The 23,559-nt window shown below is 49.9% G+C and overlaps 1 protein-coding gene across 1 annotated transcript in view; it reads left to right on the forward strand.

Annotated features, from left to right (window-relative positions):
- ZNF536 (zinc finger protein 536) overlaps nt 1–23,559 on the forward strand; it is a 236,642-nt gene that overhangs the window by 72,190 nt on the left and 140,893 nt on the right. The window contains 2 exon segments of the mRNA XM_040633675.1: nt 3,419–3,571; nt 15,872–17,446. Of these exon segments, the coding sequence (XP_040489609.1) occupies nt 3,419–3,571; nt 15,872–17,446 (1,728 nt within the window).

Raw genomic sequence — 23,559 nt, forward strand, 5'->3', positions numbered from 1 at the left:
TGGAAGGGTTACACATACAGCCTGTGTCCCTCTGGAGTATCCTTTGCTGTACCCACGTAAGACATCCATTTCTGAAGAATAGATCTCGTATTTAAAGGGGTCAAGAAAAGAAACAGGAGTCCTCAGGGTTCTTTCTCTGCCATTTCCCTGTCTCATGAGGTTCAGAACCCACCCAGATGGAAGCTGACCCTCCAGCCTGCAGCCAGATGCCCCGCTCCCAGGGACAACCCGGCGGCGAGGAGCCAGCAGGATGGAGTGGCCTTTCTCTCAGGAGTGGCAAGGAGGAGCAGACGACAGGTCTGGGGCTCACATCTATGTACACATCCCAACATACTTAGAGCAAGTGTCTGATCAGGGAGAAGAAATGCTGCAGGTTTTAGAGAAAGGACATTTTTAAAAAAGCTAAAACCAGTCCACAAACTGTCTGGGGGAAGATGACGCATGTGGCTTGTATGATGTTTCTTCCTTTCTACCGCCTGTTTCCTGGAGAGGACGGGAAGGCCGGCTGTCTGTAAGCAGGCCCGGTGATGGCTTCACTGGCCAGCTCTGTGGGGCCACAGGAAAAGCCTGGGGACTCCCGTCCTGGGGAGTCTTGCCGAAGGACAGTCATTGGTGTTTTTATATTCTGGGTAGAGACGGCGTCCTCTTGGGTTCCTGGTGGGGCTTGACCGAATTTGGCATACTGTTTTCTGTGCTACCCATCCGGGCTTGGGTGTCCACTCACACGCAGGCCCTTCGAGGGTGTGGCGTGGCCCAGCTTCCTCAGCCGTGGCTGTCCTTGGCGTTTAGCTCGGACACTTCCTGGGACCACCCACAATTCTCCTTCATCGTAGCTCAGAGTTTGTTTTTTCTAGTTGGATTAGTCTAAGAGTAAATGCCATAGGCCTTCTGGCCCTCCAAAAAAACAAAACAAAACAAAAAAATAAAACAACACCATTTCTGTGTAAAGTGAAAATTAGACTCTTAAATCTGCAAAGAAAGCTGTTTATCTTACAAATTTATTCTTTTATTGGGCCACACATGTCCAAGATAGAAAGATAAAAGGAAAACAGATACAGGCCATCACTTAGACTGATATATAGCGAGGCCCTTCTCATCCTCAGCTTCCATAGAACCTTCCAGAGTGGTACGTGCGTCTTATCTATGTATTTATCATGGGCCCTGGACAAGGACTCACCAAAAGCTACAGTAGAAGTATGTCCTCCACGCTCTCTCCCTCCTACCCATTGGGCAGCTCCACCTTTCCACTGCTCACAAATGGGCTTGGTTGGAGGAAGGTTCTGGGGAAGGGACTCACGTACAGATCGTGAAACATGGGCTTTGTAGGAATTTAACGTCAAAAGTCCACGCCTGCCTACTACCTCTGTCCTGAAGCCAACATCCGGGGCACTTAGTTCTGCTTATAATTCAAACTGACAGCTGTTGGCCTCCTCACTTAAATAGGGTATCTTAACTCTGTTGCAGGGAGCACTTGGCAGAATTTCAATCAGGCTCTTTGTCATTTTAAGCTGACCTCAGGATCCCACAAAAGGAAAGCTGAAGAATGCGAGGGGGACAGAGGGGGACAAATGCAACACGTTTGGGGTTGGGGTGGCTGGGGGCGGGAGGGTGGGTAGATGGCATTCCAGCTATTTAAACCTAGGATGTGGTTGACTTGAAATTGGCATCTGGCCATTGTTCTCCTGGGCAGCAGCCCCCGGTGGGCTCAACCTGTGGGCCGTGGGGCACCCCACCATGACAGCAGTGGGGTGTTTGCACAAAACCATTTGTTTGCCGTCCCCACCCCCATTCAATAGCCACCTTAACACATTCATGTGGTTGACCAGAAAGCTGGTGCTGGGTGGGTTGGGTTCTAGATGCCAGTGAACCCGGTCCTGCTACCTGTGCAAAATTATGAGGGCAAAAAATGCTGGGCAGATAGACCCTTTGAACGGCTCTCCCAAGGCTGGTTGGAGGGGTTGGAGAGCATGGGATCAGAAGTGAGCCTTCAAAGAACTTTTCCAGGGTGACGGTATCACTGTGCATTAGCCCAAACGCAGAGAGGGTGCTTGAAGCCAAGGGTTTCCACGGTTGCTTGGAGCAAACATCCAAATAAGAATTAAATGTGATTGCCTTCATCTTGTGCAAGGCCTATAAGTCTGTCCCTTTTGGCTGTTAGCGGAGAACACCAGGAACGGATGTTGTGGAATAAAAGCAATTTGCATTTTCCATTGCTTGGAAGGTACAAATCTTGTTTATTCTGCTTCTCTGCAGAACTCACAGGTCTGCTTATTATCTCGGAAGGTCCCCTTGTTCTCCTAGTGGATCTACCACGGGGCCTGGAGGGTGGGCTGGGAGCCGCATCGAGGACCCCGCCAGCCCCAGGAGCTTGCGTTCCGTGCCAGGGGGTGAGCCTCCAGCTCTGCAGGGAGGCCAGAGGAGAGGGCTCTGGTGCCCCCCCTCCCTGAGAGCCGGAGATTCCCGGCTCCTGCCCTGCTCCCCGGACGTCGCCGCTCTGGCAGTGTGAAGTCGGGCCTCGGGTGTTGCAATAACATATCCTCCAACCACTAGATCTTTTCACGGTTTTATTTACTATTATGTCCCATCATTTCTGTGCAGAAGGCAGCCGTATGTAAATTTTATTCCATTTTCTAATGGTTTGGGTTACATAACAAATAACAGCAGGAAGGAAAATTTGTATTGATACTTTACAGAGGAAGTTCTCAAGTCACTGCACAAAGATTTAACTGCTCTGCTCGAAGTTTATGGGAGTTTTGCAGCTGAGTTTCTGCACATGACTTTGAACATGTCACTATATGTTTATCATGGGCTAATTGTGGAATCGCATTTCCATACTTTTTCTTCTCCCTTTCATAAGATTACAGCAGCCAGCGATGGATACCAGGCTCTACAAGGAAGAAATGATCAGTTGTGGATAATTGTCTTTCCTGTCCCAAAATAGCTGTATGTCTGCGTGTCTTCGGGACTCGGCCGAGACACATTTTTTTTTTCCCCATTTGTTGCTAGATATAATGCAAATGTGATTTCGATCCTAGAGCGAGCTCTCCAGCTAGTCCATATTACAAATTAATCCGATTCAACAAACACCAACATTTTTAAACTTTTGGAAAAAAAAATATTTAATAGGAGCTAAGCAAAAGAAGAAATCAAACCAGCTGCTGACACAGCTGTTTCTTTTCTTGTTTAATTCAGTTCAATATAAAGGTACCATATGCTGCTTAAAATGATGATGGGAAAGATGAAATAATTTAAGAGAATAACAAGAAAATACATGAATTGTCAGCATTCTGTCAGATTTAAAGAATGAAATAGACAGGTGTAGTATTGACATGTTTAACTTTGTGTGGTGTTAGCAGTTTTGGTGCGAACAGCTTCTGACGTGCTGAAGTGATGTGAGAACGTTTCTCGTCCGCTGCAGACATCGGCGAGGAGGCTGGGAGAGCTGCCGGCGTCCAGCAGCCCACGCTGCTTCGCGACAGGAGCCTGGGCTCGGCCATGAAGGACTGCCCGTACTGTGGGAAGACCTTCCGGACATCCCATCACCTAAAGGTTCACCTGCGGATACACACAGGTGAGAGGCGCGTGCGCGCCCGGCGGCGCAGTGTCCAGCAGGGGCCACGCTCCCGGGCCCAGGTCACCACTGTGCTGCCACCAGCACCGCCGCGCTCTCCAGGGGCCTGTCCGGCTGGGAAGGGTCCAGCTGGGACCCTTCCGCCCCGGTTCGTGGCTCCACAGCCAGCCTCCCTCCCAAAGGGCACTGGGGCCCGTAGATGCGGCCCCCCTGTGGCCCAAGTCTGGGAGGAGGAGGCCAGGACGTTTTGCTGAGGGTGTGTAATGAAGCGGGACCCCCTCGCGCCCTCGCACTGACCAGGGGCCCTGCAGGTGCAAAGCACGGGAGAGCCTGGCTCCGACTCGGAGTGTGAAAGGGAACAGGGCAGCTCCCAGCTGGGGTTCCGCGCCCATGCCTGGGGCTGGGCTGGTGGCAGCAGGGAAGCCCACTACCCGGGATGGAGGACTGGTGGCTGTCCATGGGGTCCGCTCAAAAGAAGAATGGAGGTGCTCTTAACCAAACAGGGAAAATGGCTGCTGGACCGCCGTGGTCATGTCTCCTGTTTCCGTATCTTCCTACCCCCTTGATATGAGGATGTTTTGGGGGTCTGTCTCCCTTGTCCTTGGTCATTTTTTTCTTTTTTAGCTTTTCTGCTAGTTGTTTGCACATTGCCAATACAAAAAAAAATCTATGTGAGATATGGACACCTCCATTTTCTTTGATTTTTCTCCTGACACTTTATCTATTGGAATATGAGCTGCTTCAGAGGATAGACAAATATGCCATCTATTTTCAAAAATAATTGTGGTCTATTTCCCAAGGAATCAATAACGCTCAGGGTTGTGCAGGATATTTAGTGCATGCGGGCCTCGTGTGCAGCGTGTGGTTAAAGAGAAGGAGGCCCTCACCTGGAACCTCACCTGGTGCCCGCAAATGTCCCTGACATTGAGTGGCGAGCCCTGAGAACAGGTGGCAGTGGGCCCTGGGCTGCCATCTTTATTCATGGCCGAGGGCAGAGTTGAGCGTCACCATCGTCCGTCCCTCCCAGCCCCGGAGCACGTCTCTCCTAGAGTCATCAGGGCAAAGAGGGATCTTCTCGAACGATGATGCCCCTGTTCTGTCCCTCCCCCAGGCCCTATGGGATCTGCCCCGTCTTGCACCGGTCTTCATCCTCCTCATCTCTCTCCATCCCCATGGCCTTCTTCCGGCTCCCCCGTGCAGAGTGACAATTCCTACCACAGGGCCTTTGTACCTACATGCTTTCACCTGGAATGCTCTTCCTCCAGGTAGTCACTGGGACCTTAGCTTCCATGTGAGCTCTTCAGAGAGACCATGTCTGATGACCCCCTCTATAATATCTCTCGTGCCCCTTGTTCAGTTTTCTTCCTAAACTTAGCACTTCCTGAAATCGTCTTGTTCAGTTCATTGTTCATTTCCTTATGCACTCTTTGTCTCCCACCAAGTCGAATGTGAGGGTAGCAATATTGTCCATGTTTTTAATTGCTGTAATTTCTAGAACCCTAAGGCCTACCAGAGCACCTTACATGTAGTAGGGACGCAACAAATTTATTTGAAAGCTTGAATGTCAGAACAAATTCGCAAATAAGTGACGTTTTTCCTGTAGCCTCTAGACTGTGCCAGGTGGCACGGAGGGGACAAGGGCAATGAGGACCATGGACCCTTCCCCAGGGAACTTGCTGTCCTTTTAGAAAAGCAAGCTGCACACACGAACCCACTGGAAGCCACAATATGGCAGCCGGGCTGCGGTTTCAGATAGAAGACCCTCTCCCTGTGAGCTCAGTGAGGGGTTCCTGAGTTCCTGCCTCAGGGCCTTTGAACTTCTCTGCCAGACAGGTGCATTGGTCTGCTCCTTCATTTCCAGAGTTTGGCACCAAAGTCCCCTTCTCAGTGAGGTCTTCCCAGGGATCGGGCTCAGGACCAGCATTTCAGGTATCTGGCTTTCTGAGATCATGCCGACGTCCACTTTCTTCCCCAGGTTGGGTTGTGGTGGTACTTGGGAAAGGAGGGGGCACAGAAGCCAGGAGGTGGGAGGCAATCCACCAGGGCGCCCGCTGTTGGGGTCTCCAGGAGTGTGGACACCTGGCCAGGCAGGTCCTGTGATACAGCCCTTATATTAGCGGTAGACACAGGCCCCTGGGCCAAGCTTACCATGTGGCTGGTGGCTCAGCACAGCTGAAGTCTGCCCTGCCAGGCAGTGTGGGTCGGGAAAGAAAGGGCAGTGCCTCCCAACCAGGAGCTCCACTGACCCCGCGGGGCCCAGCTCCCATCAGCTGGCCCATCAGTAATAGTAGACATTCCACAGAGTATTTCCGGTAAATTAGGACCAAACCTGGTGGGAGTCCTGCTGACCATGGGATACTGCTTTTTGAAGTTTTAAAGCTCGAGAAAGGTTATTTTTTCCCCACATTTCCGCTTCCTCTGTTTCACAAACTTCTGACGTTTGTGACCAGTAGTCTTTGGAGACACTGAGAGAAGCAAGACAAGGCCGTGGACAGAGGCATTCTGGAAACTTCCCGGAATAAGGGAGAAAATGAAAGAAGCCATGGAAACATCACACCACCAGCCCCCCTCAGAAACAGCGTTTGCTGTGTTTAAAAGGCAGAATGGTAACCAGATAAAGATCAATTTCCTTTTTATCAAAGAACAAAGAAGTTGGAAAATGCTTATACTCGTGCATTTGAATAGAACAGAAAGTGTTACATGTTCTAAATCACCCAAATAAACATCCATTATGACAATGTTGAAGTGTAGATTACACGAGTAATTAAAAATCAAAATCAAGTTATTTGTTAACAAACCAGGGGCTCCGGGGCTCCGGTTCTGGGGACGTCCTCTACTGGCTCGCCCCCTCTTCTCTGTGTTGTTGGATTCCGAAGCGACATGGTCAGTGGGCAGCAGTCTACGAGAGCGAATCCAGGTTTTCCAAAATACCATCTTCTGAAGTTTTTCTGTAATGGACCCATATGAGCACATTTAAAAATCCAGTGTGTAATAAATATATTTTAATTGGTCGGGAGATGAGGTGGTACATTCGCTGTGTTTTCCTGTCCGACTCCATCTTTATGAGCCGTCTTGATCATATAACATCTACTGATAAAAACCACTTTCCTTTTTTAACTCCACTCCACATTAACTCAATTACTGCCCTCCTCCTCCCGACACCTGTTTATTAGGGAGGTGCTGAGAAGATGCTGCAGGCAGGTTGCTCGGAACACCTGGAGGCTGGGGGGAGAGCCTGCAGGAGCTAGACCGTCTCTGCGGTGGCCAGATCCATGCGGGGCGGACGGAGGCACGCGGAGGATCCCAGGGGTCCCCAGGAACCCTCACGTCTGAGAGACCACCCCGCTCTGGCTCTCTCAGGGCGGATGCTGATTCCTGCCCACCCAGGGGCGGCTGAACGGCTTTCCAGTTTCACACAGTATCTGGGGCAGATGAAGGTCCAATCACTGGATGTGTGTCATCGGTCTTCTCGAGTACATGCTTGTGATTTGAATTCAGAGCCCATCAGCGCAGGCTCAGAAAGGAGGTGGTAGCAGGGTTCTCCAGAAAAATGGTGTATATAATATTTATGATGTATTCTAAGTATATGTAATATATGGTATAATCAAATAATAGATTATATATAGAGAGGGATTTCTTATAAAGCATTGGCTCAGTCAGTTATGGAGGCTGAAACAAGCATTCAGTCTTAACAGGCAACAGGAGGCAGGGATGTCCCCTAGGCTGCCCCCGACCAAGGCTGGCCAGTCATCTCATGATGGGCTGCCTGAAAATGCACTTCCTTCTTTCCCTCACTGCCCTCTCCTCCAGCCCCATCTCAGGGAGGCCCTCCAGGGCTCCGTGTGTCTATTTTGTGTACAGGAGGTAGGCCTGTGCTGATCAGTGAGTCTGTGTAAGGCTGGAGGGGGGTGCGTCTCCCTCCACGAGCCCCAGACGGGTGTGACACCCCACGTGTTGGCTGCGGGACCCCAGGCCGGGTCCCCTCTGGCAGCTCACCTGTGTGTTGGGCTCCCCAGGAGGCTCCTGCTGTCTCAGGAATGACCACTGTAGAGAAATGTAATAAGCAACCTCACTCATGAAAACTTGGAGGCACGAAAGTTCAGGGACTAATTAAAAATAAATCTCATTAGTTTTTTTTTTTTTCCCTCTCAAATTATGCGAGTGGTTTATTAATCTGGTTTTGATGGGCTGCATGCACTGGTCCGGCCCTGAGTTGAGAACCTCTTTATGAAAATGGATTTGCGCAGGGAAGCCAGAGGTGGTTTTCAAGGGCTCTTGGCTGTGGTCAGGGTGGGCTGGTGGGCACGCCCGGCTCTGCTCACCCCTGCCGGGTGGGTGGCTCCATGGTGCGGCCACTGGACAGGGTGCCTTTCTTGGCTCTCGCTTGCGTGCTTGTTCCCAAGCAAGGCTTTCCTGGCCTGATAGAACTACCTATATGTCTTATAGTACCCTCCAAGGGATGTGTGCCTAGCTGGGGGTGGGGGCCGAGAATTCTCTTGCCTCTTGACCGAGGCTCTGTCTACACAGCATGGTAGCCACTGGCTGGCGGCAGAAAAACGCAGCCAGTAGGGACAGGGTAACAAGAAAAATGATAGTAACGATGGCCAGCACTGCCTGGGCGCTCGCGTGTGCAGGCACTGTGCCGAGCCCTGCACGCGACTGCAATCCTTCACCTTCACAGCACCCTGGTGACCAGGGGCCACCCAGAGATGTGAAGTGACCCTCTCCAAGTCACCCAGCATCGACCGCAGGGTGCAACCCACATCTGTCTCCTAACCGCTGCGCTGTATTGATTTTTTTTTTTTTTTTTTTTTTTTTACTTTTCTGGGTGGATTTTTGGGCTTGTTATAGGGAATTAATGCAACATTTCTTTGACAGTGTGTGTCCACACCATAACCAGCGGGAGGAAAGGAAGTGACTTGTACCCACAAGGTGTGTTGATGCAGCCTCCCGGCGATGTATAAGGGAAGTACTGTGCACCCTGGCTCCTCTTTTACCCCTAATGCAGAATGGCCTGTGGCTGGGCCTCCTTGACCCTATGTGCCTCAGTTTCCCCATCAGCACAGAGAGATTAGGGAGGCGGTGAGGCAGGGAAGCGGCCTCTGTGACACCTGGAGGTGTGGAAGGTGGGGTGGAATGACTTGGCGCATCAGGAGATAATAAATGACGTATGTGGTTTTGGAAACTGCCTTTCATCTTCAAAGAGCTTCCCAGGCACCGACTAGTCCCTAGATGTGGGTGGAAATGAGAGTTCAGTGGGCCTAACCCAGGTGCCTAACGCCTGATGTCCACGTCCCTTACCTTTGATGCGTCTCTGTTTCCTCTTCTGGGTAAGTTAACCAGGCTGTTTTAAACGTTCATGAAAGCACACGGAATAACTATTCAAAAATAGGTTGGTTAAAATGGGTGTTTTTCCCATTTTTTTTTTCCTAAAAGGAGAGCATGTGCTGTTGTCATTAGTGGGGGACGGCCACCTGAATCATGATGGGGAAAAAAAAAAAAAAAGGTCTGCTTGCCCCAAAGATGATTCTTTTTTTTCTTTTTGTTTTGAATTAAAATTCTATCATTTTTTTTTATTTCTTAGATGAACTAAAAGCGTCCGTAGTCCCCCAACCTTACTGTTCCTGCCTTAATGACATCCCCAACTTTTGCTGAAAATAATTGATTGAATTTAAATTTCCTTAAAAGTTTAAGAGGTAATGTTACAGTATAAATTTCCTACCAAACACTAAGTAGGGAAATATCCATTAGTGAAATTAACTACAGTTTCTAGGTAGCTAACAATGTGCCGTATACAGTAGGGCATGGCTAATGAACACTGCAGTGGGTGATATTTCATTATACAAATTAATGCTCACATTTTAATGGGAAAGTCACATAATGAATCTCGGCTTCAGTGACAGCAATTAGAGACACAGATTGTCCCCTTCTGGACAAGGCACTGTTTAGCAATAAGCAGCTGTGTGAAAAGTCTTCAGGTTTACAACATATATATGCTTTGGGGGAATTAGTGTACAATTTATATTAATGTACTGAAGGTTTGCTGCAAAGGCACCACCATATTTATCTCTCCTGGTATTAACTAAGTAAAGACATGGAGAAAGACTAAATAAATATCAAATAGAGGATGCAAATACGGGGAAATATTCAGTTACTCCACTTAAAAGTTAAAACACTGTTGGAGATTTATCACACACACACACACACACACACACACACACACACACACATTAGAAGCATGAAGCCCTCCTGAAAAGCTCGCTGAAGGGATTTCCGAAGAGGATAATGTGAATCCACCTGTTATTTTTGGAGAAGTGCTATCGGGGTATTTGCTCCGTGGAGGAGAACCAAAATAACTCCCCAGAACAGTGAGGGTTCCCATGGCTGATCGAGTGCAAAGTAGAGGCTCAGAATGATGAAAGACGTGCTCATGTAAAAATAGGTACAGTGAACTAATTAAATCACTTGGTCATATATTTCTAAAAATTTATGGTCCAGAGACCGGGAGAAGTTACCAATGTTATCCCAAAGTTGAATACACATCTTGCACCGTGTGGCAGTGGGTAGCTGCTTTCATGTAAGATGTTTCCAGTAATTCATTAGTCTGTTGGAATGATGAACTGATGATTTCTTGTTTCAGGATGCCTTCTCTAGCAAAACTCTCCTTTCTCGGAATGTACTGTTTGTGCCCATATCTTATTCCTTTAAGATATTGGAAGAGGTTTCCCCAGAGAAGGCCACCAGTGTCCTCACCTGCTTTCTCCAGTGGGCGAATGGCTCTGTACTGGGCATCCTTTTCCCAGATCCAGGTTTCAAACGGGCTGCCCTGTCTAGACCCGCGCTGCGGACCAGGGTGCTGTGGCTCTTGCGGTGTTTGAAGTCTTAAAGCAGGTGCCAATATTGAAAAACCGGGATATTGTATGTAGAAATCTGGATGTGTTGGGGCGCCTGGGTGGCTCAGTCGGTTAAGCGTCTGCCTTCGGCTCAGGTCCTGATCCCAGGGTCCTGGGATCAAGGCCCACATCGGGCTCCCTGCTTATTGGGGAGTCTGCTTCTCCCTCTCCCTCTGCCTGCTGCTCCCCCTGCTTGTGCTCTGTCTCTCTCCGTCAATAAATAAATAAAATCTTAAAAAAAAAAAAAAAGAAATCTAGATGTGGGGCTTTTCTTAGAAGATGTCAGAGGTCCTCATGTCCCCAGCTGCTTGGTGTCAGTGGTGGCTGCCCTCTAGGACAGCCATCTCCCCCTTACCCTGCTGTTTTGCACACCCCTGTGATCTGCCTGGCTCTGAAGGCATCCGAGTGTCTGGTTCCAACCACAGGCAGACGAAAAGATAGCAGATTCCAAACATCTCGGAGGTGGCTAGAGGACTCAGGACCACCTGCAAAGCTTAGGGCAGTCTCAGTGATCCTCCCAGTAGATTTGGGCCAATTTATGGCCTAAGTGGCCAATCATTCAACTAGACAGAGCTGCTGGCAGGGTCTGGGTCTGCCTGGGCCGTGCGGCTGTGTGGAGAATGCTGGGTGGCCCCCTGACTCGTTCCTTGGCAGAAGCCTGGGGCTTTGTCAGAATTAGCCGGCATGCTGGGGGCGAAGCACATGGCCGGACACGGAGACCCTGACTACGAAGCAGCTCTCGGTGTGGGGAGATTCGGCCTCCGTCGGTCACCAAACACGAGACAGGGGCTTAGCCACACCTCAAAGCCTGCTAAAGGTGCTGACAGGTTCCTCCCCGCCTAGTCGAGGCGGCGTTGGGAGTTTGCCACCGCAGCGCTCTGAAATGTGCCCTGGGGGAGGGCATGTCTGGGTAAGCACTGGGATGTTTCCAGTGGACACTGAGACCCTCGGGCTGCCTGGGGTTATCCAGGAGACGCCTGTCCCAGACGACTCCATGCTGGGTTTGCCTGGCCAGGAACGCACCCACGTGGGGGCCGGCTGTAGTCTGAAGCGCCCCCCTACCCTCTCAGGGACGAAGCCTGGGAAGGTGAAGGAGGGCTTCAAGGAGACGGCAGTAGTGGTATCGTTTCAGGGTTATAAAGACAATAAAATCGAGGATTATGCTCTTTGTTTTTTTTTTGTTTCTTTTTTTTTTTTTTTTTGATAGAGATAGAGACAGCCAGCGAGAGAGGGATCACAAGCAGGGGAAGTAGGAGAGGAAGAAGCAGGCTCGTAGCGGAGGAGCCTGATGTGGGGCTCGATCCCAGAATGCTGGATCACGCCCTGAGCCGAAGGCAGACGCTTAACGACTGCGCCACCCAGGCCCCCCTGTTCTTTGGTTTTTTTAAAAACACACATCCAAAGGCGTGGATTTATGCCCTGGAACTTCACTCTGGAGCATTTCTCTGGGGAACTGGGGTGATAGGAAGCATTACCCAAACAAAGCCTTTAGGAACGAGGCAGGAGGTGGACCCATGCAGAGGGGATCTTCCGACAGTGCGAGTGGGAGGTAGAGAAAGGCCAATGGAGGGCTTTCTAGAGCCTGTGTGTATCACATGCAGCCTAATAACCCTTGAAAACTTGCGAAGTAGCCCTTAATCTAGCAGGGCCTGGACCCTTGGAGACTCAGGTGCTAAGAGTGAACTCTTCTTGCTTCTCAGCTATGGCCTGCTTTCCCTGGAGCGGTGGAGGCCAAGGCCTATTCTGAACTTCATTATTTTTTTTAAAGATTTATTTGTTTATTTGAGAGAAAGAGAGAGAGCTTGAGCGTGTGGGGGAGGAGCAGAGGGAGAGAGAGAATCTCCAGCAGATCCCCCTCCCCCACCGGGCGTGCAGCCTGACATGGGGCTCGTTCTCATGACCCTGAGATCATGACCTGAGCCAAAATCAAAAGTCGGACGTTTAACCGACAGAGCCACCCAGGCGCCCCTATTCTGAACTTTAAAAGAGCAGAGGGTTGAAGGAAGAGTTTTTCTTCTTGTGCTGTGTGTGTTATGTATGAGTGTGGGCCGTGTGTGTGTGTGTGGGGGGTAGGTATATGTGTGTGTGGAGTGTACGTGTGATGGGTGTGTGGTATGTGTATGTGTCTGTGTGTGTGTGTACGATTGCTGTGAGTGATGGGTTGTGATGTGTGTGTGAGTGTGGTGTGTGTGGTGTGTATGTGTGTGAACTCTACTCGCTTTAGTAAACCGTATGATCTGTCTCCCTTGAAAGCAATGGGAGCTGGGGCCTTATCTCTTCGGTCTTCATTTAATTGCCCTCTCTACTTGGGGGTAGAAGGTTCATTCATGCAATCAAAATATTGTGTGTTGGGGTGCCCGGGTGGCTCAGTGGGTTAAGTGCCTGCCTTCGGCTCAGGTCATGATCTCAGGTCGTGGGATCGAGCCCTGTGTCGGGCTCCCCTCTCAGTGGGGAGCCAGCTTCTCCCTCTCTCTCTATCCCTCCCCCCTACTCATGTTCTCGCTCTCAAATACATAAAATCTTTTTTTAAAAAACCATTGGGTGTGAATGGATGTGCACATTTCTGGGTGTGCGAGGGCACCCATGTACGTACACATGTGTCTCTGACCCCATTCAGGAGACTTGGTTTTGCTCTTGATGTGGGTTTTAGAGCTGACAGGAGCCTTAGGGAATACCGGGTACATCACCTTCCTATGTTTATAGGTTGAGAAAGCAAAGTTCCCAGGATGGGCCCTGGGGAGGGCAAAATAGCATGGGGGCTCTGGTCCCTAGTGCACTCTCCAGACACTTCCTGGGTCCAGAGCAGACCACCTTCCCTGCTAAGCCATTCCACAATGTCCACCTATAGGGGCACTTCCGGGGGTGCTCCCCCCAGTGCTTGTCCACCCAGGCTCCACAGAAGCCCACACGCGGGCCTCCACGAGACCCAAATCCCAGGCTTCACCCTGGGCCGGTGAACTCAGAATTTCTGGAGGTGGAGGTGGGACCAGGTATCCGCATTTTTAAAGGCTCCCAAGCAGTTTCACCTTGGCTTTTTCAAAGTGTAATCTTCACCCTGCATCAGAATCACCAGGGACACTTGCCCCAGACCGCGAGAATCAGAACTGTGCATGGGGTTCTAGAAGTAATGTCTTAAAATCCCCTGTTGATTCCAAAGCACAATTGAGTTTGAGAACCACTGCTCTGGTGTGCATTTCAAATGTGTGTCCTTTGGAAATACACACACATCCCTGTGCATCCCTGCACTTCCCACTAAGTCAGACCGCCCCTCACCCCACTGAGGCCTGGAGGCAAAAGTCCACATCCTCTGTAGCTCCCGCTAATGAATGCCCGTGCGTTCGTTCTCTGCAAACCCTTTGCCAGATGCATTTAATCATTTCCAGGTGCATATCTGAAATGCAACTTGAGTCTCACCCAGTACCCTCACCTCTGCCAGCTCTCAGTGCGGGGCCCTCCCTAGGTTCCCACTGACCTGGGGAGCCAGGATTCTGAGTCCCTAGTTAGGCTCTCCTGTCACAAGCCCGGCTACTACCCCCTCAGCTCCAGGCCCTGCTCCCGCTCCAACTGGCCACCAGACTTCCAGGTCAGCGCCTGTCCCTCCGAGGGTTCCGTAGCCTCTGACGAGATGTCCAAATAGCATGGCTGGAGTGAATCTGAGCCTGACACAGGGATTGACTCCAAGAAGTGGGAAAATGGTGCCCGAGGCCATTTATGCCTTTAGCTCAACGGGGTTAGAGTCTTCCTGCTCAATCCATCTCATCGGTCTAGCCAGAGACAGTTGGGACCTTTCCATTTAGAGAAATACCTTCCCAGCTGGGCCCCTTTCCCATCTCTGATGTGTCCAAGGGAGACCTTCTGAAGCCCGCAGGAGTGAATGAGGAGCACGGAGCCACCATTTTGGAGAGGCAGGCATGGTTTCTCCAAGGTTGAAGATGACGTGGAGTCCGTTGCTCAGAACCTGGGCTGATGGGCTTCTTATTTGCAGTGCCCAGGAATCCTTCTTCCCTCCTCTTAAGTGTGTTACCCCCAAACGCCCTACTCCTTGGAGATTGGGAGTCGGAATCTTCACTGGGCACAGTAAGATGTCTTTGAGATGCACCACTCACCAATGATTTGCTGTTGCTTTTTACATCAGTCTGGTTTAGACTAGCAATGGAAGAAGGGGTGGGGGTACGCTGAGTTTCTTGGGAGGAGTAATTGTGGATATCGACAGGGCGCCATTGAGAATCAGCTAGCGGACCGCCACAGCCGCATTTCTTCCAGAGAGCTTTTCGATTCCAAAGTCTAGAAAAGACCCTGGATTGCAAACGAATTCCTGGAATATATTTAAATCCACATCTGTTTATTCTCCTCCCCTTCCTCTATCCCACAACGCGGGCAGGTCCAGGCTGTACGTTATGGTATCTTTTCCATGGTGGAAAGAACAACAGAAGTTGGGTGTTGAATTTAAATAAATATTTAATTCATGAAAATGATCTTATATGTTTTAAAACACTCTTTAAAGCTATTTTTATTCTCTAGAAAGCGCTTATTATAGGTAAATTACACATTTTACTACCGGAGCGTTAGGTTTGCCATTAGTACAAATTTAAGGCACTACAAAGACCAGTAGATAATGTTAATTTCAAATACAGAAACTAAATATATTTTGTACCTTTTTATTACTCATTTTCTTTTAAGTTTTATTGACTGCTTTTTATCTTAACTATATGTCTTTACATGCTGCAATCATAATGCACTGTAATGGTATTAATATTTTATAGAATCGGTATTTATAGTTCTTTATTTAGAAACAATGCAGTAGGTCTGCAGATATCTGAGCTCGTCTGGAATGGTGCCCTCCAAATAATGATAAATTACTTGTGCAGTATGCCATTTGCTAATTATATCCATGATTTACTGCAGAGCAAGACTTAAATCATTCATTTCAGTCTTGCGTAACAGTGCCATAAAATTTTTAGGTTTAAAAATGGTTTCCATGTGTATAATTTAAACAAATTTTAGAGCTATTGTATACACAAAATATTGCAACCAGCCATTTGTTACATACTTTGTCTTTTTAAACTTCTACTTTTAATGATCACTGTGGTTGAAATTATTATGCTTAATTTTCATAATCATAGCTTTTAAATCTACAGCCGTTTTCACATGTTAGATAAAGAAAAAAGATAGCTAATTGTGTGTAGATAGTATGTCATTCCTGAATAGTCCCAAATGGTACAAAATCATTAAAAAAGCTTAAGAGTACGAATTATTCTTCTATTAAAAAACAGTTGTTCTCTAACTAATTATTAGTTTGAGCTGCTTTGTTTCCAAGAACAAATGTTGATCCTTCTAGCCTTGTTCAGCACACCAAAATGAGATCAACACTTTTTTTTTTCTTTCTCCTTATACCGACATCTTGCAGGTGAGAAACCCTACAAGTGTCCCCACTGTGATTATGCCGGCACCCAGTCAGCGTCCTTAAAATACCACTTAGAGCGGCACCATCGGGAGCGGCAGAATGGAGCCGGGCCACTGTCTGGACAGCCCCCAAACCAAGACCACAGGGACGAGCTGTCCAACAAAGCTGCTCTGTTTATCAGGCCAGACATCCTGCGGGGGGCCTTTAAAGGTCTCCCCGGAATCGACTTCAGAGGCGGCCCTGCCTCCCAGCAGTGGACAGCAGGGGTGCTCTCGCCCGCAGATCACTCGGGGCAGGCCGCCGGCATGACTTCCGAGGCCCCTTCGGACACCCTGAAAGGCGCCGACCTCCCTTCCAAAAGCACCCACTTCTCCGAGACTTGAAGAGCCTATCAGAGTATTGTGAGCAACGGTGTGAATTTCCAAGGGTCCTTGCAAGCGTTCATGGACAGCTTTGTCCTAAGCTCCTTGAAGAAGGAGAAGGACATGAAGGACAAAGGCCTGTCTGACCCTCCGTCCATGAAGGTGCACGGGCCGGACGGGGGCGAGGACAAAGCCGGCGGGAAGGCGGTGCCGAGGAAGTCGGAGAAATCGCAGTACGAGCCTCTAGACTTGTCGGTGCGGCCGGACGCCGCCTCGCTGCCGGGCTCGTCGGTGACCGTGCAAGACAGCATCGCATGGCACGGATGCTTGTTTTGTGCTTTCACAACCTCGTCGATGGAGCTGATGGCTCTTCACCTGCAGGCCAACCACCTGGGCAAAGCGAAACGCAAAGACAGCTCCGTCGGGGTCACGGTCAATTGCAAAGACCAGGCCCGGGAGGCGGGGAAGGTGGCCCTCCTGCCCTCGGCACAATCAAACAAAGACATGGCGCTTTCCAGCATGATCGGGCCTCTCGAGGCCGCTTCGGAGAAGACGGCCCCGGGGCCCATCAAGGAGACTCTGGGGGAGCAGAAGAGCGGCGCGTGGCCCGGCCTGGTGGACCCCGCGTTTTGTAACTTCCCGTCAGACTTCTACAAGCAGTTTGGCGTCTACCCAGGCATGGTGGGCTCGGGGGCCTCCAGCTCCTGCCCCAGCCAGGATCCTGACGGCAAGGCTCACGCCGAAGATGACGCCCCGATCCTGATCCCCGAGACCGCCAACAAGAACGCGACCGATGACCTCTCCGACATTGCCTCCTCGGAGGACATGGACTCCTCCAAGGGAGAGAACAACGACGAAGAGGATCTGGAGACGGAACCGGAGATGTTGAGCAAGCCCCAGTCCGCCCTCAGCAAGGACCCCGGCGGTGGAGACGGCGGCGACAGCCTGCTGCCCGCGGGCGCCCCTCAGCCGGTCCAGGGACTCGTCTCGCCGGTGCCCCAGGCGCCCGAGAAGCAGTGGCACGGCCCGGGCCTGCTTCCAGCCCAGGACCCCTCGGCGGGCCTGCCCAAGCCAGAGCGGGGCCCTCCGGGCCTGGAGAAGCCACTGAACATGCTGTCGGTCCTCAGGGCCTACAGTTCTGATGGCTTAGCCGCCTTTAACGGACTTGCGAGTAGCACAGCAAATTCTGGATGTATCAAGAGGCCAGACTTGTGTGGTAAGTTTTAGAATCCTCTTCCTTTAGTTCATTTCCCAAAACATCAGTGCTGAATCGTGCATTTTTAAAAAATGAGGTAGACTCCTCCGTTAGCACATTTCGAACTAACCATGAAAACACCCCAGCGATGCTGTAATTTGCAGTGTAGACAATCACGAGAGTCGATTTCCTTTGGAAGTTCTAGCGCTCACGCTTTTGTGCTCGGGATCGCACCCCGGTGACCCGAAATGCCTGTAGGGAAGGCGCGGGGGGGGGGGGGTGGGGTCTCACAGTGCGGACTGCTCCTGTTTTTAACCTCTAACTCGAGGGGGAGAATATTTTTAAAAACGGAAAACAAAAACAGAAAGACATGGTAACTTGCAAACCCTTCAGTATTTTCAACTTCTGCGTAAGACAGCTAAAGACAGTTGCTTCCTTCTTCGCTAAGCCAAACTTCCTTCCTTACACTTTTCTTTGTATTGACTTAGAGGGTACTAAAAATCATATCGCACTAACCACACTGTAGAAATAAAGCGATCCTCTCTCCAACCAGGGAGATTGTTTCGGGGTGTTTGTGACTCATCTTTAGACATTCCAAACGGCAGTTACTGTGACTTTGGCCTTCTCCGATCGCCTTCTGTCCCTCTGTACCTTCACCTGTCTGTCCGTTGTTCTGACAAGAAATGGACATTGTGAAACCCCTGGTTAGCGGTGCTGTGATCCCGTGTGTTTTGGACTTACGCCTGCCTGACCTTGTTAGCAAGTTGGCACTTCTTTACCTCCCTCAAGAATATGGTTACCCCAAAGTAATTCCAGATCTTCAAATGTAGTAATAAACTTGAAGCCTAGAATTGGATCAAATGAATGTTGGGGTGGGCAGGGAGGATCAGAGATATTCTCTTGGCACCCAGATATCCGTATCTGAAAGCCTTTCTCCGAATAGAAGCCCAGTGTATTATTGCCAGCCCCCAGATATTCTCACCAGAGAGAAATGATGGTGGGACCTTTCCACGTTCAATCTATGAATGGATGTCTATGACTTTACTGCGCCTGTTGAAGAAAGGAAAGGAGAGAAGGAAGAAAGGAATGGAGGGAGGGAGGGAAGAGTGCCGGAGGGTAGGAAAGAAGGGAGGGAGGAAGGGAAGGAAAATGGAGCGGGGTATTTCTTAAGCTCTGAATTCTGATGTTACTTTGAGCACAGAGCAGAATTCAAGAAGCTGGGCTTGGTTCATAATTTAAATTGATATATTTCTTTTCCCCTCTCCTTCCCTAATTCACTAAGAACTGGATCAAGCCGTCAGAAATATTTTTTTTTGAATTGTCAAAAATCACTAAATGGATTTCTGACAGCTCAAAAAAATATTGACAGTTCCTTATGCTGAATGATTCACAAGGCCCCATTAACCAGCACCCCCAGATCTATTTTTATCCACATACAATTCATTACTTTCGAAGCAGTTAAAAACAATGTTTAAAAGAAGGAGAAAAGGGTTTATGTCTGTCCAAATTTCCCCCCTTTTTTTCTAGGGGAGCAACGTTTAAGTCTTTTTTTTTTTTTTTCAATTTCATTGTTGTTTTAAGTTTGTGACTTTTCTTCTTCTATTGTTGTTTGGGGATTTTTTAAAAGTCTATTTTCAGTTCTTTCAAATACCTGTGTAGGACCACAGTTCCTGCCAGGAATCCATGCATCAGAAAAGATCAAAACCTGGCATGTTCATAAGCTCATTCTTATTGAAATGAGCTCCTGTTACCCCTATTAATTTTCCCATCTTCCTATCAATGCTGAAGGGAGGCTTTCCTGCCTTGGGGGAGCTTGTCCACTGGTGTCCTTTTGCACAGGAGAGGGTGGAGGGGAAGGCAGCATCAGAGAGCCTGCTGTCTAGTGAGCCCTTGTCCTCTGAAAGTCAGCAGTTAGGCACTTTTTGCCCCCTCCCAAAATAGCAGCTCACGGCACTCCCCTGACAGCTTTGGGGTATGTGCAAAAATCTTAGCTTAGTTAACCTTTCAGCCATTGGGCAATAGATCCTGGAGTATGTGTGCGGCCCCTCGCTGGAAAGGGGAATGAGGACCCTCAGGCCAGCCAGGCAAAAACCAGGCATCGTTGTTGCCCCTCCAGGTCAGGGTCCAGGCCCTCCTGCTCCCCTTCGCACTCATGGGGAGACACCAAAACAAACTCGGGCCATAAACTGCCTATTTTTAGAGAGCACAAGTTTTGCCTTTCATTTGGGCCTCGTTGCTTCTGTATCCTCTAGCTTGAGCTTGGAAGCAGGCAGGGAAGGCCTTTCCCTGGCTCTTGAGTCTACCTGGGGTGGGGTGGAGGCACCATCCTCTTGCCTCCGGGACGAGCCTGACCCTGTGCAGTGTTCACTCCTGGACTCCCGTACCCAGCCCGCCATAATCAAAATCCTCTTCTGATTTTCTTACTGGCTGCTATGTGTCCCAGGACGCAGGAGGACCAGGCATGTTCATCCTTACTAAGAGACTATATCTGGGGGCGGGGGGGAATGGAAGCCCCACTGGGTACAGAATGGGCATTTGGGGGCATTTTTCTCACAGTCCAGCTCAATGTCTTTCTAGCATTGCCAGAAGCACAAAGGATAGCTGAACACTTCAACCCCCCCTTGGCTTGACTTGGCAAGAGTGGAAATGATATTGGCACAAGGAATCAAATATTCCTGACTTTTTCCCTCTCTTCTCTGCTCCATGCAAAGTGGATGTGGATTTCCAAACGGAACCACCATCTTGATATCTGGTTTTCTCCAGAAGCTGGGCTTGGCCCAACTAAAGAATTATTCCGTTATTTCTCATCTCAGGAGAGTTTGGGGTCTGATTTTGTCTAGTTAGTAAATCCCCACTTTGATGGCCCTAGAAACAGGCTTGTAGGAGGAGCTAATGTCCGTCTGTTTCTATTCTCGTGGGATGTAAAAGTGTTTGAAGAAGCATCGGTAAAAATCTTGCTCGGATCACGCAGACTCCCCGCAGAGCTCAGCAGCAACTCTGACACATGCTGGGGAGTTGGAGGAGGGGGCTCCTATCGCTAAAGTCTGTGGGTGATATGCCTGTTGTAGGCTTGACTTCAGGCTCTGCTTCCCTAGGTCTGCATGCCTGCTTCCTAACTGTTAAGATTCTGGTCTTACGTTCCTTGGCGTCCTGGCCAGTGAGCGCTGCCCATTCGTGGCCAGTGCGTTCAGAAGAGAGAGTTGAAGAGAGGGGCCAACCCAGCCCATTGGGCAGGATTGCCCTGTTGCACTTGCCAATGTTCGGAGCCTTTCAGAAGGTCCTTCTGTAGACAGCAGAGCATTCGCCTGTCAGAGATGTATCAGAGAAGATCCCAAGGAGGAGCCATCTTGGATTAAGCTGGAGGACAGACACTGTTGCTTCTAGAGTAAGTCAGATCCCGCGATGGGCCTGATTTCATTAGGTGAAATCCCACTCCAATTAAAGCTTCCATTTCTTGAGGTGTCTTTCAGACTCCAGGCATAGCCCACATTTCTTTATTCTGCTGAAAAACATGACATACAAGGGCATTCAGTGCCATTAAAGAACTTGGATGTGCCCTCGGGTTGGTTGGAATGGATTTGACCTTGGTCCTGTAATGGGACAGGAGCCACATGAGTATTTAATTAGGGACTAAGGGCAGACCGGAGCAGTGCTCATAGCCACTGATAGGACAAAGCTGGCAATCCCCTGGTCCGGCCTGAAAAACTTTGATGAACTGGTGGGTCAGCCGGCAGCTCGGAGGTCGGAGAGCATGGGAGGCATGGGTTTCTGCGTGCCCCAGACAGCACAAAAGCCATTCTGCACAGCACCTGAAGGGCTGGCTGCGTGGCAGGGTGACAGAGCGTGTTCACGCCAGTTTGTGGATTTGGAAAGCAACCAGATCGCCCTTACTCTTCGCCTTTCAAACCTGAGACAGATGGCTGGGGGCCATTGTGTGTTGAGTCTTGCAAGCAGAGTTTGCTGTGTCTTTTGGTGACCCTGGGGGTAAGGTTGGTGGGAAGCATTAAAGAGAAAGGCAGTGAGAGGAGCATGGCCCCCTCTGCCCTTCGAAGCTCTGGAGTGACCAGCACGCAGGGAAGCCAGGCTGAGCCAGGAGATTCCGCCAGCGCGTCTATCATGGGCACGAGCCCTTGCACATTAGCTCCCAGAGCAAGGCACCTTCTGGGCCCCAGGGGAAGCCAGTGGAAAGACAGGGTCATTAGCATCAAAGGTCCCAGTAGTCCCCATTTATTCTACACAGTTTGCTAGGAAACTGGCTTCCCTAACCCAAATTATGCTTGAGATTAAAGTGTTCCTTAGGCTTCCATAGCAATAAGAGAATTAGGACCCCTCCTTAAAAAAAGAACACAGGGTCCATTGAAACCTCTTCACATCATCTATTCTAAGATGTGTGATAAAAGGAACCAGGACATCCGAGCTGAACGCTCTTAAAATGTGATTTCTGTCCTCCAAAAACTTCTCTGATTTCCAGCCTAGAATGTCTGAAAACATTCACCATTTACCGGCTATATAGTCCAAGGCAGGGGTTGGCAACTGTTTTCTTCGAGGGCCAGAGAGGAAATAAGTTAGGATTGTAGGCAGTGCGGTCTCGGTCACGGCCACTCGACCCTGCCCTGCAGTGCCGGAGGGGCCATAAATGATCATTACACAAATAGGCATGGCTGTGTTCCAACAAAACTTTATTTACTAAAGCAGGTGATGGGCTGGATTTGGCCCACGTGTCGGCCTGCCCGGGCCGCCCCCAGCTCTAGTGTAAAGAAGGATGTGCTGCTCTGTGGTCCCTAGAGGGGACACGCGGGACCCTGTCTGCCATGGCTCTGCTGGCGAGGGAGATGATGCAGGGAAGGCCCAGGACTGCAGATGCAGGACTCCGCCTAGTGCCCCGAGATGCAAAGACAGAGACACGAGACACTTTCCCAAGAGAGAGGGCTTGTAGACCCAGATGGCCCGGTGCACCTGTTCCTGGAAGGCCCCTCTCTGCTTGTTGAACTGAAGACTTGCAGGAGAAGACCCCACCGCAGCTCATGGCAGGTCCAGAGTCTCCCCGGTCCTGGCCAGCGTAGGCAGACAAGGAGGAGGCAGGAGCTCTGTCTTGGCTCGGACGTGAGTGTGCTTGGTGGGGGCCTCTGTTTCCACACTGGTGGACAGAAGCGGAAGGGTGAAAAAGAGGACGATGGATGTAAAAGAGCTTGGATAAATGGTTCTCAGTTGAGGGCGTTTTATAGTGGAAATGAATGTCCACATGGGGTTGTTGCAAGGGAATGGTGCCAATGTCCAAATGACTTTTTTAAAAAAAGATGTATCTATTTATTTGAGAGAGAGAGAGAGAGAACGAGCACAGAGGGGTGGGGCAGAGGGAGAGGGACTCAGACTCCATGCTGAGCGTGGACCCCATCGCGGGGCTCGATCCTACGACCCTGAGATCGCGACCTGGGCCGAAAGAAACCAAGAGTCGGACGCTTAACCAACTGCACCACTCAGGTGCCCCAATGTCCAAATGACTTTGGTTGCAGTGGTCCCTTTGGCACAAAGCAAGTACCAATCTCACTTTCCATCAAGGTTTTAGAGACGTGTTTTACTTCCTCACATCTGCCATGACAGGTTACGGATGGCTCTTTCTCAGTATGGGGGAAATTCAGCTTTCAAGGCAATTCTGGTGACTTTGTGGTGACATCTGTCACAGTGGCCCTACCATTTCAGTCTCTACCCAATTCTGTTCCTTCCTGGTAGAAGGCAAGTGCTTAGGGTAGGAAGAAAGTCCCTCCTGCTCAGTGTTGGACCCCAAAATGGCTAAAGTCTGTGGTCAGTTAGGGAAGTCCAAGGAGGCCGTGACCACAGTGTGTGGAAACAACGTGAGAACTCCCCGTGTGTGTGTGTGTGTGTGTGTGTGTGTGTGTACGCCCAAGCGTAGGCTACGGGTGCACAGCCCGGGCATTTGGCCCGTTTTTGGTCTTGTGGATGATTCTAAGTTTGAAGGTGTGGCCTAGCAGCCAGCAGGTTCCAATGAAGAAAGGAGGTTAGCTTGGGAAATTGGCACAGGAAGGGAACCGCAAAATCCAAGTCCACCGCGTGTACGGGAGCCCACATGCAGTCAACGCCAAGGAGGGCAGTTATTCTGGAAGACCCAGGGGATC

The sequence above is a fragment of the Ursus maritimus genome, unplaced genomic scaffold, assembly GCF_017311325.1.
Source record: "Ursus maritimus isolate PB19 unplaced genomic scaffold, ASM1731132v1 scaffold_19, whole genome shotgun sequence".
Lineage (NCBI taxonomy): Eukaryota > Metazoa > Chordata > Mammalia > Carnivora > Ursidae > Ursus > Ursus maritimus.